The sequence below is a fragment of the Lepisma saccharinum genome, chromosome 6, assembly GCF_977018435.1.
Source record: "Lepisma saccharinum chromosome 6, izLepSacc3.1, whole genome shotgun sequence".
In the NCBI taxonomy this organism is placed as follows: domain Eukaryota; kingdom Metazoa; phylum Arthropoda; class Insecta; order Zygentoma; family Lepismatidae; genus Lepisma; species Lepisma saccharinum.
Genome location: NC_139234.1, coordinates 19,767,023 through 19,784,661, shown reverse-complemented (window position 1 = coordinate 19,784,661; position 17,639 = coordinate 19,767,023). Strand labels below are relative to the sequence as shown.

The 17,639-nt window shown below is 35.5% G+C and overlaps 3 protein-coding genes across 6 annotated transcripts in view; 1 reads left to right on the top strand and 2 right to left on the bottom strand.

Moving 5' to 3' along the window:
* The window catches only part of LOC145988610 (lipase 3-like), a 41,493-nt gene extending 32,996 nt beyond the window's left edge, over positions 1-8,497 (top strand). For all 3 annotated transcript variants that reach the window (XM_083123612.1, XM_083123613.1, XM_083123614.1), the window contains exons 5-9: positions 810-1,053; positions 2,822-2,980; positions 3,731-3,815; positions 4,530-4,672; positions 6,191-8,497. In XM_083123612.1, the coding sequence (XP_082979738.1) occupies positions 810-1,053; positions 2,822-2,980; positions 3,731-3,815; positions 4,530-4,672; positions 6,191-6,343 (784 nt within the window). In that variant the 3' untranslated portion in view covers positions 6,344-8,497. The remainder of the gene's footprint in view (positions 1-809; positions 1,054-2,821; positions 2,981-3,730; positions 3,816-4,529; positions 4,673-6,190) is intronic.
* Positions 6,967-8,052, bottom strand: LOC145988611 (uncharacterized). Its single transcript, XM_083123615.1, has 2 exons — positions 8,010-8,052; positions 6,967-7,507 (listed from the first exon to the last, which is right to left on the bottom strand). Exons 1-2 carry the CDS (start codon positions 8,016-8,018, stop codon positions 7,073-7,075), a joined length of 444 nt encoding a protein of 147 aa, XP_082979741.1. The 5' UTR covers positions 8,019-8,052; the 3' UTR covers positions 6,967-7,072.
* A 2,772-nt stretch (positions 8,498-11,269) lies between the features above and the next one.
* Positions 11,270-12,681, bottom strand: LOC145989265 (uncharacterized). Of its 2 annotated transcripts, none has more exons than XR_014441817.1 (2): positions 12,526-12,634; positions 11,270-11,801 (listed from the first exon to the last, which is right to left on the bottom strand). XR_014441817.1 is itself a non-coding variant. In XM_083124590.1 (2 exons), the coding sequence occupies exons 1-2, from the start codon at positions 12,645-12,647 to the stop codon at positions 11,325-11,327; spliced, it is 486 nt and encodes a 161-aa protein (XP_082980716.1). In that variant the 5' UTR covers positions 12,648-12,681; the 3' UTR covers positions 11,270-11,324. The 2 variants fall into 2 exon arrangements, 1 of the variants encoding a protein (XP_082980716.1); XM_083124590.1 differs by lacking the exon at positions 12,526-12,634 and adding an exon at positions 12,639-12,681.
* Positions 12,682-17,639: the final 4,958 nt, after the last annotated feature.

Below are 17,639 nucleotides of genomic sequence, written 5' to 3'. Positions count from 1 at the left end.
AAAATGACATTAAGAAACGTTGTTCTGACAGAGGCAATAGGTTGTCGTAGACTTTCTTCTTATCCTGAGATGGCACACTTACCGTGCTGATTCCTCCTGTAGCACGCTAGCAGACGATTTTTCTCGAGCCGGGACACTATCCCCCGTACAAATCGAGGAGTGGGGGTGTACAGTATTCATGCGCGGAGGGATGAAAAAGGGGCAAAAACGTGCTGTTGAGATTTTAGCACGGTACGCTATTCCTTATACGCTGGTCAAGTCGTCTGCTGGTCCCGCGCATGGGTGCGGCCATATTGGCAATAAACAACCGGTTGCTACAGTCGTTGCTAAGGTCGGTAGCATGGCGTTGGCTATAGAGCGTTGCTGAGGCGCCGCTGGTAAATGTTGAGGCTCTTAACATGAGAAGTTTCATTTCACTTTGGGGTTTCATTAAACTTCTTGCATCTGTGAGATTTGCTTTTTTCTTCTTTTCATTTTAACAAAATTAGCAACGTGCTATAGCACGGTAGCACGTATTAAGCAGCCGCCACTGGGACAGAGGATAGGCAGTGTTCCATTCCAGGTAGGGCCTATTTATTTTTCCCTGCAAGGCATCTATCATTTGCTTCACCTCCTGTGCTGTGTGCGGTTGTTCATGAGTCCCAACAGCAGCAACCAACAGCTTTTCAATAGCGATCTCCTATTTCCATAATTCGGACTGTCAGAATGTGACTTCGAAATTATGATAAATGCTATGTCAGGACCAAGATTCAGATAAGGGTTGGAAATCCCTCTCGGTTATTCATAATTCATTAATTTCAACGTTTCAGTTTTCACGAAATGGGAATCTACGACCTTCCTGCGATTGTAGACTACATCCTGGAGGTGACTGGACAGGAGCAGCTGTTCTATGTTGGGCATTCCATGGGCACAACCGTATTTTACGTGATGGCAAGCAGTCTACCACATTACAACGCCAAGATCAAAGCCATGATCAGCCTGGCCCCCATAGCATACTTGGATCACATAAAAACGCCGTTGGCTGTTATCATGCCGTATGCTTCAGAAATTGGGGTGAGTTTCACAATCTTTATTGGAATAAAGTCTGATCAACATTAATCTGAGTTCTTTACTTAAGGAGAAGCAAATTAAACGTTTTTCAGAATTTCTATCAATGAATGATGGAAAGATTTCTCAGGAGTGAGTTTTGAAGATGTTCTCGAGATTATCTTGTCGGATGAATGATCCTGAGCACCTCTTAGGACTCTTACTCATAACTGTGCAGGATTATTGTTGTCTGGTTTGAGTGAACATCCTGTATGTGGTTAGTTGTCATTACCGCAACTGTCGCATAGTATCTCTTCATGGTGGGTGGTTGGAGGATCGTCAGTGCAGATGACAAAATCATGGAAAGCTCTGGACAGTGGCCATAGTAGTTAGTCGGTGCGGTGTCGTCACCAATGGCTTCAGCTTCCCTAAAAAAGGACAAAAATGAAATCAGAGCAAAGAATAAGTTTCCTCAAATCAACATATTCTCATGGAGACTCACTCTACAAGTCCTAAATTAACCCGAAGAAGCATTCAGCGTCAAAGCAATAGTCCCTGGGTCTGTATGTGTTCTAATGAACATTGTTAACCTTAAACTAGTAAATATTGGTATTGATTTTAGCTCTGAATAAGCGTGTAATAATTGATTATAATAAGTGCATATATTTTAATGTGATCTGTTGCTATAATGATATATAATGTACTATGTAAATATCAGCTGTAACATGTGTTTCTTACATGGAGAAGGGTTCCTTGTAAATGTGTTCATTGAGTCAAAAACAAGACTGCTCAATACAGGTCATTTTATTCTTATTTTTTTAATCATAATGTCATCAGTAAATATAAAGCATTGAACTTCTTCTGATCTCTAGCATATCTGGTCTTCTTTAATCTTGCTGTAATTTAATTTAAATTTATTAATTTATTGGGGAAGTTTACTTAAGTCGAACCCCCAAATTGTATTCTTCCATAAGGTTCTTAAAAGTTGAATTTTTTTCAGTGTGAAAAGATTCTTTATTATAATTTTGTTGCAACAAAATGGCGGCAGTGGAGTACTCTCGAGTATCTACGATAATCCTAACGGTAAATAACTTACATGGTGATGGTTTTTAGAAAAAGTATCAAAGTAGATACCTCATTTTTCCTCATTTCATTCCCCAAGACACGACCATCAAATATAATTTATTTTGCAGAGAAAATTAAACCAAACCTTCATTTTGCGATAGAAACACAATTATGTTCCAGGACCTGAAAATATTTTAGCAGATTTGAAGGAAAGTTTTTGTCGGCTAATTTCATTGGAAAAATCTCAGAAACGAAGATACCTTAGGAAAGGATTCGTTTTTTAAAAATCTTGTTAACGTCTTTCTTTTTACATGTTGGGAACAGCTTAACAACCACATACTACGCAGCGGTAGTGATAAACTAACTCTTATCAGTTAAGAAGGGGTGAAGTTATGGTGACATGAAGAACGTTAATGGAATTTATGAATCACAAATGAAAAGCAATACATCATTTACACGAATTGCAAAAACAAAAAATGATTCAAGAGGTTCATGATGGTAGTCTGAAATAGTTAGGACCCTGAACGTTAGTGTGCAGCTCTACCTTGGCGAAATAAGTCGCACTTTGGACATAGGGGGTGGGGTTCGACTTTTGCATACTTTTCTGAGATGCAATTGTTCACAATTTTTTTAAACATATTTTCATCTTGCAACAGTTTGGTTATGATGCTTTGTAGCAAGAGAAAAGTATAAAAAATGAATAAATTCATTACAAACCCTTATCTTTCAGTGGGGTCTCTCGTTACTTGGCATAAATGAAATCCTCCCTAACAATAGATTCATGAAAGCGATTGGACGCCCCTTTTGTACAGAATCACCTGAATCTCAAGTTCTCTGTGGAAACATTTTGTTCTTGCTTTGCGGCTTCGATCCGCAGGAACTGAACATTGTAAGTAAATTTTATTTTCATATTACGTATTACATCGCGTTATTTTGAATTCCGTTGAAATTTCTCAAAACATTCTCAGATGTTACATGTAAGTGTACCGTAATATTAGTGAAAGGTTGAACTTTATTTTATTTACAACATAATATAACCAGAAGTAAACATGTACATAATACGTAGTTACGTTTCTTTTCATGGAGAATTTAAGTAGTTGTATCTTAGGTGAGAGAGGGGTAATTACACGCACACATCTTTAAAAGGTAACAATGGTGTTATTTTTAATATACAGATAAGAACAAACCAATAAGAAAAACATAGCGGGCTAGTTAGTCTTTAGATTATTGTGTTGTAATTTTGTTTTACATCACTTTACCGCCACTTTGGCTAACTGAGGATGTGTGACAATAGATTAAACTTATAAAGATAGGTAAAAGTTTTGTGTAAAGAAATGACATGTTATGGTGTACAAAACTACGCTCAATATTCCTCTTCACATGGATTGTCGTTTTTCAAACGTTACAGAGAGATATGCCTTCAGACACGTCTGGAAAAATTAGACGTTTTCAGCAGTGGCGGCGATTTGGGGGGGCGAGGGGGCAGTTGTCCCCCTTTTTTGCATTTTGCCCCCATAGTTTTGGAACCCAATCGCCGCCACTGGTTTTCAGTTATGTAGCTAGGTCTTTCCGGAAATGAGCAATACTATCTCAAGAGTTATGCTAATGAATTATAATGAAATAATATTTCTTATTGCAGACTATGATACCTACTTTTTTGAAACATACACCAGCAGGAACATCTGTAAACACGCTTGTCCACTATAGCCAGGTAGTAAATTCAAGTAAGTATTCAATTATGAAACAACATTTCGAAACTTTGTATTTAGTATCGATCCAAAATAGTGTCCTTCGGGTGTTGAAATTCTCGTACTGGAACTTGGTCATTTAAATCAGTTTGATGGAAATAAACATACCGTTACCGACCATTTTTAACCAAATTGCTTACAATGACATCTGAATGTAAACTAAATTTAAACTTCTGTCTTGATGCCCTTCTACATGCTGTGAAATTTGGTAAGTGATGTGTGGCGATACCCTGTCGCCTATTTATAAACATACCAATATATCGCGTACATAGGGGTTTCCCATTTGCTGTAGTTGTAACGCCATCATCTTGAAATCAAGGAATCCTGGATTTGATACCCTGTGGAGGTATATTGCACAGTGGCTCGGATCACAGTTTAAATTGCACTTGTGTGTGTGTCCATATACAGCCTTCCATTTTAAAGATTACATGCTGGATGAATCTCGGCCGTCTAATGCAGGAACGTAAAAAGGTAAAGGTAAAGTGCTCCCCTGTGCTTAGAACCACGCCATGAAGGCGTATAGGGGGTGTGGGGGTAACGTGATTTAAAAAATCCCACCTGACATCACCTACCCCGGGAATTGAACCCGAGTCTCCCGGATGACAGACGTATGTGTGTAAATGTATTCATACTTAATAAGTTCATCAGTAGGAGATCGTATAATAATACTTCTTCCTCTTTCTGTTTTAGAAAAATTCAGAAAGTACGACTACTCGTTTTTTGGAAACTTGAAACACTACTCGTCATTTGAACCACCTGAATACGACCTGGGAAAAATAACTGCTCCTGTGGCGCTGCATTACAGTGACAATGATTGGTTAGCTGCTCCACAGGTAAAAAAAAAAAAGATAGAAACAACTTTTACAGTATATTTAGCGTCTTGCACCAGACGAAACAATGTACGAATATATATTTGAATTATTGAGGTTCTCTGCTCTAATTTACTGCAATGAATAATTATTTTGATATTCATTAAGTTCAAGCGTTTTCAGTGAGCGATTCTAAAGTTCTTTTCCCCGATAAATAACATGGAATTTCGAACGATGCTATTATAATATTCTAGTGAAGATTTGTAAATTGCCTGTGTCATTTATTTTCAACTACATAATTTATTTCTGAAATCTCACTAGCTTTCTGTATTCTTGAACCTGAAATTCCACATAGGAAGTACTAACCCCTAAAACAAAAGTCAGTAATTTTCAGAAAAAGAAACTACAAAAAATTATGGTAAGAATCAGTAAGACCATTTTAACAATTTTAAATTGCCAAACTTTTATCTGTAAATAATAAAGTCAGCATAACATTGAAGTTAGTGGGAATCTTTAAAATATTCATTCATGTTGTTATCAAAAGAATTTGAAGACTAACTTTATACAAATAATTAAATATTCATTATTAGGTAATAAAGACAATGGAAAATAAGATGGGATTTATATTTTTACATGTCTAATTGAAAGCTATGTGTTATAAAACTGGATATCTTGTATTATTTTCATTTGCATCTCTAGCACTAACGATGGCAGAAAAAAATGTGTGGGGAAGCGAAGCGGATGGGGGGACTAATATTATTACTCTGTTTTAAATTGTTTACTCGTGAAATTGTGAGGGAGCATACTGCTGTCGTCATTAAAATTATTATTTCCACTCCGTTTAGGTACGCGATTAACATCAACCAGTAAAATTGAAGAATTGATTTACATTATAATATTTTCCATGTATTTACACAACTTAGTGAATATTCTCACGAGCACAGAATTTGATCAGTATTAATTTGATACCTCTGCTCCTGAATTATATTCTGATATGGAACATGTTAAAAATTTCATTATGAATTAATTGTTAATACTGCAACCCTCTCCCGGTGTCACAATCTCTTCACTAATGATTTCACACAGAAGGTTATGAATTCAAGTCCTCGTCTGAGCATGGGAGTTTCTTTGTATCGTTTCATCGATTTTGAAGACTTTTGTCGTATATTACTAAAATTTTAGACTAATAGCGAATAAGAAAATGTTAGAATAATGCTAAGATTACTTATTTTTTATTAATTAAAAGGCTCTGGAGTAAAATTTGACTGACAGACTCAAGTTTGTCCATCTTATTTATGGGTTACCCAGAAGTTGCCGCCTAATTAATGAATTTAGTTCTCTATTGTGCAGCAACAGAGCCTGTACAGCAACAAGAGACTGTACTGCTGCAACTAAATCCAATGTTAACTCGTTTAGTGTCAAGCTTTTTTTACTGTCGAGTCCCTCATCCCTACACAAAGCGGGCTGTGAAATTCATTGTTTCAAATTTCAATTTTACAGTATGTATGTTTCTTTTAATGGTATTTTCTTTCATTTCTCTAGGATGTAGAGAGACTATACGCCAAGCTCCCAAATCCAATAGGAAAATTCAAGGTGCCTCTACCTAAATTCAATCATTTGGACTTTGTATGGGCTATTGACGTCAAGGATCTTCTTTACGACGATGTAATCCGTTTAATGGCGCAATATCAATGATGCCTTACACTCACAAAACTACTTCAGTGGTGAGACTCAAATTGACTTTCCCAAAGAACCACGTCCCGTCCAAAAATCATATTGTGGAAAGTCAATCTTGCAGGCTATTGAGATTCTAGTTTCTTGACCCACAGTGAAAATAATGAGCTGTAGGGTTTATCGTTGTCCAATATCTTGTCCTTGTTTGAAGTGAATGATATTTTACAATCTCATATTTATGTCATGGTTTTAGTTCTTGATAACAATTTGAGTTCTGTACTAGTTTTTAATGAATGAATGAATTGATTTTGAAATGGTTAAATTCGTTATTTAATTGCAAGAATTCTGCCCAATATTTTATATTTGTTAAGGAAAATGCCATTGTATTATATGCATGTAAATAGTCAACGTGCTAACACGCTCACAGTTCATGGATCAACCAGATTCGTAGTTGGAATTAGCCTAAATCAATGCAATATAACGCAATGTAATATGCAATAACTACAACAAACTAAATGACAAACATGAAAATGTTCAAAGTATGCCGTATTCTCTTCGGCTTTAGTTCACCACGAGGTTACAAAAATTCCAATATAAAAATGTAAACAATATTCTAGATTCATAACTTTATTGCGAAACACAGGTAATAAAATAGAAACTTGCAAGTTATTAGAAGAACATTTTAGATAAAGGATACATGTAATTCATCATGATCGTCATAGATGATTTACGTAATATTTGTTATGTGAACTACCCCTTGAGAGCTAACCCTCCAAGACCTGGAGCAAGGAGTGGAGAAGAAACAAGAGAAGGTCCTAGAAGCGGAGAAGCTGCGAGCAAAGGAGATCCGATAGCTGTAGTTGCAAGAGGGGTTCCAATTACACTGCCTGCAAGAGTGGTTCCAATCAGGGGAGAAGCAATTGCACCGCCTGCAAGAGTGCTTACAATCAGGGGAGAAGCAATTGCACCGCCTGCAAGAGTGGTTCCAATCACGGGGGAAGCAATTGCTGCTGGAGCCACAAGACGAGCACCAATTACAGGAGACGTATTGATGCTACTGGAGAATGAGACTCCAGAAGCTGGAGCGATAATGTTACGGCCTATTCCTACGGCTGGTGACAAAAGGGCTCCTCCAATAGCACCAGCAGATGCATAGCCGAGGAATGCTAGAGTAAGTGCTACTGCCTGAAAGGAGAAACAAATATTAAACAAATAAATAAATAAATTAGTTATAGTTTTTGATGGCATTAAATATAAAATCATTGGAGGATATCTATGTACTATCTTCGTAAGTCTTTAAATGCCTTTTGTAGGAATAATAATTTAATTTTGTCTTCATAGATGAAACGCAGTGAAAATTCCTCTAAAAACGTTTAAAATTATTCATCAGGTACTGAATAATGAAGACATGGGTCGGTCAGAACAATATGGTGTCAACAAATAACATAATTATGTTGTCTTCGGTTATTTTGGAAGTTGAATTTATAAACATAGGTAAAATAACATTTTCATTAAATATGTGTGTGTGTTGTATTTTTGTTATTTCGCCGCTTTTGGCTAATCGTAACAATCAGACTGAGTGGTGATTATATTATATTGATGTAGAACTCCCATGCCGGGACTGGAACCATGGAAATATTGTGCAAGGTCGCACTCGGCCCCCAGCTGGTAAAAATATAGTACTTACAAACTTCATTTTGAGTCAGGCACAAGTGATTTGATCCTCTTTCTATTGGAAACCAAAATGATACAAAATGCACCAATTCAGGCACTTATATACAAAACGAATTCTTGTTACACCAAATACCGTTCACTTCCCTGAATGATAACTGATAATGTAGTACTACATTAGTAGTTTATGATGAAGAGCGGAAAATATATTTCATCAGAATCTAATTGAAATTGCTTTCTCTGTGTTTCCGCTCATTAGAGAGTCAAAGGCGTGCACTTTCTACTGGTGGTGTGGACACCTGTCCCTGTTTACATGAAAGTTAAGAGGAATTAGTAAATGTTGAGGAAGTTGAGTGCGTGAGGTTTTGACCTCCTACGTACTCGCCGACCGTTCACCCAAGTAGAAGGTTCGAATTTTAGTGAGTTTTAGAGAATCTCGACCTAGTTTGTACTGACTGTTGCTGAGAACGGGTAGTAGATGGTTGTGAGGTCTGAAACAAATGACATTTGAGAATATTGTACAGTGGTAGCGTCATTGCCTTGTAATCAAGGGGTCCCGGGTTCGATACCCGGTGGAGGCACAAGTGTTTCGGATCCCACTTTAAACTGTAGGTCCAGTCCCGATTAGCCTTACTGTGCATAAAGTGGACTTAAAACACCAACTCACCAACTCGAGAATATTGTAGTTTATGTGTATCTTGACCATGAAATAAAGACCTAAGTAAAGTGTTAATTATTACACAATGGTTTATGATATTAATATTGATATTACCTGATTCCAAATGTGTTCTTAATAACATAAGGATAATTACGATTTCTTTTTCAAATGTTCTCCCTATATTGTAAACTGTATGAAACCTTTTCAGAATTTAAGGAACAGAGAAAAGGCAAAGTATTTAACTTGGGTCATGGCATATTATCAATACCTGTGAAATAAAATAATAGATATGTACGCACAAAAAAAGAAGGACCAAGGTAAAGTCAACCTGTTCTAGAATTGAAAACATGATAACAGACCTTTTGCTCAGAGTGAAGAGAAAATTGAATGGAAATTGGAAGGAAAGGTGTAAAAATGAATTTCAAAATGTGGGGAGTTTCATAAGAACGAAGATAACTTTAATACAGAATCAGACCTTTGCACAGAAGTGGAAAGAACAATGAATATGGCGATATTATTAAATCGTATCAATCAGGACATTAAAGTACGAATAATCGTTTAACTAAGATTCAAATTTTACTAAATTCTAATTGAATGAGTGGCAATGCAGAATATAGGTATACACCATACCATATTTTATTTGAGTGCGATAAGTACCGTATATTTAGGAAAGAGAGACAGTCTACAGAAGACATTATTATTAACTGTTTAATCCTCTACTATAACATTTGAATAAATTGTATTTGACTAAAGTAATACTGGGATGTATTATTATTTCGAAAATGCAGAATGTTATTATAACAAATTTTATTGGGATAAGTAATGGAATGTGTTTAGTGTTTGTATAAAATAATGAAGGCAAGGTGCAATGCACAGGGAATAATTTTACATTATAATTACTATTGCATACTGAAAGAAGTAGAAGATGCTGAAGTTACCACGAAACTCTTGATCAAATATCATAAGTGGTCAAAACCTATGGAAATTAGGAAATCATTTTTTTTCTCTGCATTGCACGTATTGTTCTTTATATTATACATAATTTAGAAACTAGTTTTAATAGCAAACTTCGTTAATTAAAGTAGAAGTTTAAATTTTCTCACAAGACTCAAGAGTAAATTTTCATTTTTGAATATAAACTATAGTAGTTTTACATCAACTTATTAACAAATATTAAGTACAAAATAACTTTTTCTTATTGATATTAATTTTTAAAAAATAAGTTTATACTATAGAGAAGATTGTCTCAGTATCTGACAGTGCTTGATGCCAGACAGCAGAGGTTTATTCATTTCTACGTTTTGAAAGTAGAAACGAACAATATGCACTTGTAGAAGACAGTCGAATGTAGTCAAAATATCGCTTGAGGTTTGCCATTGTCATTGCAGAGAAATTCGTTGTGAATTACACAAGTATGGGCGCAAGGAGAGATAGGCCCATCTGGAAAATTAATGTTAACCTGAAATTATATAATTCATTCAGTCAAAGAGAAACTTCCATTAATTATTGTAATTGACTTAATCAATAGAAGTTCAACTGGTACAGGAACGAGAGATGAACGTCTATGAACTATTTAAATTTCCCTGCGGTCACAATATGATGCAATACAGGAGAACATGTAAAGAATATTATATTCAAATTACCTAATTGTTACATGAATGAAGTGTAAATTGCACCAATTCTCATTATATTAACTGAATGACATTGAGTTCTGTTAAAAAAAACCGTTAAGTGGTCGACTTTCGAACTCGCCACCGAAGTTCTCGAGTTCGAGTCTCGGCCTGGGCATGAGTGTTCCTTGTGAGTATATGTTTATCTATTTAATCTAATCATAAATCGTTCTGCTCGTTGCGATTAAGCAAAATTGTCCGAAAAGGCACATAAAATAACAAATATATGAATTTTCTCCCATTTAGTTTCTTTGCAATTTAAATTTTTAATCAAATTATGTCATTTTCAGCTTTCTTAGTATAAGACATGTAAACAGCAAACACACCATTCATAGTGATCTATCCTTCTTCATTCGAATAACATATGCAATATTAAATAAAAGCAGACGTAAACTTTATTACAATTATTATATTACGTATTTGATATTGTCAGAAGATTTTTGTGTTTGCTGAACCTTGTTCATTTATATGTATGTATGTATATACATACACACACACACACACACACACACACACACACACACACACACACACACACACACACACACACACATATATATATATATATATATATATATATATATATATATACACACACACACACACAAAGAGAGAGAGAGCTCTGTCAAATATATTAAGATGTTGTTCATGTGTAAACTAATTATTTTCACAAAATGCTTATACTTAATTTATAAGTAGGGACAGAAATATCGAAAATAGTTTGGGTATCTTACCAAATTCATTATGCATCCAGTGTTCGAAATTTACTATATGTTCCATATGAAACAAAGGGTTTCCAATTCAAAATAATGAGTTTTCTATATTATGAAAGCTGCACATTGCAAATAAAATCTTAAGAGAAATTGTTTCAGGAATATCATTTATTTTTTGTGAAGAATCAAGAACAGGTTTGGAAAATAGATATACGAATAATGTAACAAGCATTCATGTAGTTCAATGTTATAAGTTATCTTTATCATCTTTGCTCCAAAGTTTTGTTGCATTAACCTTTAATTGCAAGTCCTGCAATACCAGAAGCGATAATTGGAGAAGAGACGAGAGAAGATCCTAGAAGTGGAGAAGCTGCGAGCAAAGGAGATCCAAGAGCAGTACCAGCAAGAGGGCTTCCAATTGCACGGCCTACAAGAGTGGTTCCAATCAGGGGAGATGTAATTGTACTGCCTGCAAGAGTGGTTCCAATCAGGGGAGATGTAATTGCACTGCCTGCAAGAGTGGTTCCAATCAGGGGAGATGCAATTGAACTGCCTGCAAGAGTTGTTCCAATCAGGGGAGAAGCAATTGCTGCTGGAGCGACGAGACGAGCACCAATTACAGGAGACGCATTGATGCTACTGGACAATGAGACTCCAGAAGCTGGAACGATTATGTTACGACTTATTCCTACAGCTGGTGACAGAAGTGATCCTCCAATAGCACCAGCGGAAGCATAGCCCAGGAATGCTAGAACAAATACTGCTGTCTGCAATGAGAGAAGTATTAATGACTTTTTTAAATAACCTCAAAGAAGTGGAAGCATTCAAGTTCTTTGACCGCGGTATAGACTTTATTTCACACCTTTTAGTATGTGTTTTTATTTTCTCTGACATTTTTAACATTAAAATCCTTCATCCTTTCCTCTATTTGGTTACAAATTAAAAAATATATTTAGAATTAATAAACATTACGGAATAATAAAAAATAGATAAAAGTGAAATGAAGGAACCAATTTTATACATTTAATAGAAAGTATTTATTTGTAATTGAAGAAATTTTGTCTCATCAATAGATAGGAAAATCTTGAAGTTTTAATTTTACTTGGCGTGCATGTTCTGTTGCTCAGCCGGACGCGAAAGAATGGCGTAATGTGTTGCTATCAGGAGGAGGCGTATTTTGGAGACGTGTTAAGGACAATCCCTGTTAATTTCTAATGCTAATGCTACTACTACTTGTTCCAACAACATCGTATTGCTACCACTATAGAAGTCATAGACGTGGATATGCTTTCCTGTGTATGGCAAGACATCGATTTTTGTCAGGATATATGTTGTGAGTCACGGGGTTCATATATTGAATCATTGCGAATATTTGTAATAATAATGAATATTAGTGATACCTTATACTTTATACTACTAAACATGTAAAAGTAGAATAATTATTTTGTATATAATTATAATGTCTTCAGTATTTAGGCCTATAAGTATTACCTGATAATTATATATTCATAATTAGAAGCAATGATGTAAGTTTTTGAGCAGAACATTTTGTAAATTTTAAAAACACTATGAGAACAATCACCATTTAGACATCTAAAACTTACGAACTTCATTTTGAGTGAGGTATATGTAGTGTTATGTTTTCTCTCTCCCTAGGAAACTTAAACAATACTGAATAAAACAATGCATGAACTTATATACCAAACGAGTTCTTGTTCAACCAATAGCCATCCACTTCCTTAAATAATATGAAATTGGTATAATGTAGTGTTTCAATAATTGATGATGAAGAGCGGAAAATAATTTTCATCAGAAACTAATTGAAATTGTTCTCTTTGTCTTGATAAAAATGTTTCCTTTCTTTGAAAAAAAAATAACAATTTCATCAGAAAGTTAATTTATACACACGCATTTTCTACTGCTCGTGCTGACGTCTGTAGTTCCATACATAAGGCTGAAAAGGAATTAGGTACAAAATGTTGAGGAAGTTAAGTGCGTGATGTTTTAACCTTGCTCTGTACTCATTAACCGTTCATCCATGCAGAAAGTTCGAATTCTTGTATGTCTTAAAGATACTTATCATGTATTTTGAATTATCCTTAGTTTACGTCACACAAAATCAGGGAAAGTATTTTGAGGGTAGTTATGTTCAATCAACAGTGTTTCGTTTCATAATTCATTGCACAGAAACTGTGAGAAAACTGTTGCTTAAATGTCAGTAGAATAGTTACTTTAATGCAAAAACTGTAGTCTAGGCGTCCCACCCGTGACAATGGAAGGCCCCATACACACACACACAAACACACACGCACACACATAATTGGAAGCCCTTTTCCTGTATTTTAATAATTAATTCTGTGTACGTATGTACATGTAGAATTTACCGATTTTTCATTGGAATTTCACTAGCTTGGAGACAACATTGGATTTGAAAGGGAATGGTTATTAATATGTATATAACCCCATTCACGCAACACATAAATCTACACTAGTCTATATATTTTATGGTCAATATCTTATCGCAATATCCATCTTAGATACGCGACTCTACATATCCAGCTAGCCTAGTTGTCACGAACTTCTGAAAGTTTTATCAACTATGTTATGGACTTCGATCTGTTTAGTGTTTCATTTCCTCGTTGTACTGTTCGAGAATTTTTCAGTTTCCTAGGAATGAAGTGTGTAGTATACTGAGTAATTCCTTTTGACTTCAACTTCGGTGGAGATTGGGCCTCATGTACTGATATTAGAAGGTAAATGCTTTCACCATTTGCACACTAATAAAATTGTTATTATTTTGAAGTGTTGTCTGGAAGGAAAGCTTTTACTTTTTTTCCGGGTACTAGTTCTCGGTTTTGCTCCAAAGGTGTTTCACATTTTTGCGACTCTTCAAATTTCCAAGAAATTGTAATAAATGCGTGACCTTGGACATTAAGGAAAGAGCTGACAAGATTGAACCTCCGGAAGAATCTTCACTTCTACTAATTAAGCGGGGTCCGGCACTTCAAGTTGAAATACATTACTTCTGCAATGGGAGAAGAATTGGGAAATAGTAGCATTGTGGTATAGCTGTGTTTACAGGTTTTAGTCTTATTTCATGAACTCCACTCTTTATTTATTCTATTCTGTTTAGGTTATGTTGTGAATAATAAATTACAGCAAATTCGTGTTTACATTAAAATATTCGGAAATGGTTAATTTAAGGAAAATGAAGTAAAATCTTGCAGATTATAATAATGGAAGCCCTGAGGGTAACACAATGAATTCCAATAGTCACAACTTCGTCTGTGTCGTAATAAATTATCATGTTGATAATTGATATTTTAAAGTTTATAAAAATGTTATAAATGTTTTAAAATAAAAAATGGTATCTGGTAGATCTTTTCATATCATTTCAAAATATTTTATAGGCTCGTATGTAAGTATACACACGTCCAACGTCCAGTGGCGTCGCGTGGAGTAAATCCTTGAGTGTTCACAGCCAGCCTAATATCAGAGAAAATTTGCACCCCCGTCCCCCAGACCGAGGGGGCTTCAAACACACAGAGAAATCAATTATTGATCACCATAGCAGAGAAGAGAACAGTGAACCTAAGTGACATTGGTTAATTGAGCATACAAAAGAAGAAATTTCAGCCAAGAATCGAAGCTAAGATTTATTTTCTTCTATCTTCCAGTGCCTTTGCCAAATGTCGAAGAAAAGCAACATAAAAGTACGAATATAACAGCGCGTGTTTTATCGAGGATACGAACCTGGGACCTTGAATTTGTAGTGTATTGTGTAGACACTCTGCCAGGGTGCTTAGCAAAAATACATTTACAAAATACAGGCCATTTTAATTTATTGCGAATTATTGTGCCTGCTTACCAACCCCCTCCCCCCTATCGCCCGTGAAGACTCACTCAAAAACATGGAAAACTTACATTGCAAGAATTATTTTTCAAATTTGGTTCAGATCCCACTTTAAATTGTAGGTACAGTCCCGATTAGCCTTCCTGTGCATAAAGTGGACTTACAACAATCAATCAATCAATTAATCTTTTGCAAATTTGAATTTTTGAAATTCCTTACTTTTCTCCTCGCCGAACTCCGTGGCAGAGTGGTTAGCATAGCGTCCTACAACGCTAGGGGTCCAGGGTTTGAATCTCAGCTAGGGCATGGATATTCTTTGTCAATGTCCCTTCATCAGTTTCAACATGTTTACCCATCCTCATCTTTGCGATTAGCGAAAAGATGCAGAAAAGCGAAGTAAAGTAAACCAAACCAATAAACAATTACTTTTCTCTTTATTTTAGTTTTGGACATTCCTTTTCTTGCTCCTAAATTAACCCTCGCTCTCATTTTACCTAATCATGATACCGTCGAATATATGAATTTTTTAAATAGCTATTTGTAATTTCACAGCAGCTTCCCTATATTGCATTCGTAAGTCTCTGGCAATGCTCAAATTTCATGATGAGAATTGCAACTCGCGATACTTAAAAATTATTGTTTTAAAGCTTATCTGTAGAAGTTTATAACAATTATAATATCTTTCCAAAGAATGTAACTGGAAATTATCCATACTCGTTTTAAATGTACGTACCAAGATAAATATTATTTTCTGCTAACAGTGTCTTAATCTTATTTCGTTTTGACTCATGTCCATTATGTATAGGTTTAAGCAACACATTTTAACTATCGATGTAAGTGTAAATCTGCTCATTTTGGTGATATAGTGTTTTAGAACTTACAACGTTCGCCATGCAAGGTTTCGGGTGCGCGACAACTATTTGCAATGGAGTGTTGAGTAGGTTTGCGGCCTTAATATTTGGTGAAATGTATTGGAAAAGAAAGATATCAGGCTAAAACATGGAAGATCTTAGGAATTACTATAACAATGCAAACAGTGCTTGCATTATATCTTAACTACTGCTTACTTTTCCCCCATACAGAAGCTAAACGAAAGGAAAAATAAAATACCTCGTCCCTCTGCCGCTATCGGCATTCTCCGAACAGTTGCTGCCATCTGTTGACAGTGTTCTTTCGGAAGGTGCACGTGCTCCGATCTCCAGTTTTCCCCCTTGGTTTCTGTCGGCTCCTTCGGTAGACCTACAACAACACAGGAAGAATACAACAGAGGGAGTTCATTGCACCAGATGTGTCCCGAGCTCTCGCTGCCTAATCTGGTGAGTTTTCTTGTCATACAGTTGGGGAAATTGGGAAATTTGAAGCATTGGTAAGATTTTATGAACGAAAAAAACCTGCTTTGAAAAATAAGTATATTGAAATGTAATGTTTTATTATGCAGAAAAGGAAACAAATTGAAAATTTTCCGTCTTCGGTTGGGGGTTCGTGTGATCCGTGAACCCCCTTCAGGCGACGCCTCTGCCAACGCGCCCCCCCTAACATGCCATTCTCAAATTTCTCCAAAATACCCTCTGATTCAATTTGTTCATAAAAGTCCAATCTGAAACGGCTTTAGACCCCTTAAAACGAACCTAGTCGCCCCTAGATGGAAAATTCTGGATAACCCCCGGAGTGGATAAAAGTTAATTTTTACATTCCAGTTCCATGTGTGCCTGTATTGACATAGAAGAAATAGGGTTGTTTGGGAGTAGTCCTGACACACTAAGCATATTACAGCATCAGGGGTGCTTATATTTACAGCTAATAAAACAAATATCAACAATAGGAAACATTGGACTTTCCTCCTCAATGTGGTACTACACTTTTCATATATTTAAGTCTGCATTACCTCGATTTGTTAAAGGGTAAATAAAGGTTCGTGATCAGACAGAAACCAAGCACTGTGGATTTCATGCTTTATAGCTGTACTGAAGAGAGTAAATGCATTATTATTTTTTCCATCAACATAAAAAAAGTTTTACTTATCTCAACACTACTGTAAAACATTTTCATGTTATATACGGGTAAACAGTATGACCAAAAGGACACGATAATATATACATGTATTTTATGTTATTCATTGACACAATGATTTATCGTTTGCACTGATTATGTAAATTTTTGCTTAAAAGCCTTGTGTCAACTTTAATCAAAAATAGTCTACAATGTTGGCTACTTGTTTTGAGTAATGCAAATGTCTCATGAAAAGAATGTGTTATTTGCCTCTGAAATACATTTCTCGTGGTACCATTTGTTACATTTGGTTACATCGTAACCAATCACCACATTAACATTTCTGTAATACATTTCCTTGAAAACTACATAATAGTCATCCTTTTCTGCACTGTCAACATCTTTCATCTGAAAAATAAAGGCACTTTCCTGACCTGCATTTAACCTTCGTGAGCAATTTTTGTACGTCAACTTTCTGCTTTCCCTTGACTTTTTACTTGAAGTCATGGCATTCTTCTTAATCTCACAAATGTATTTTGGGGGCGAGAGTACTCTCCTACCTGGCCATAATGAGTTCTCTTACAGCTGATACTTAGGACAAATCTTAGTATTATCCACTTCGCCTCGAATTGTATGTTGGAAGTATCTCGAGATGACATAAAATAGGTACAGTTATTACTTCAAACCTAAATTTAGAAACACTGCAAAGAGAGGCTGATTTTATCGAGTTGTACAAAGCAGACGCAATGGCTCATTTACTCCA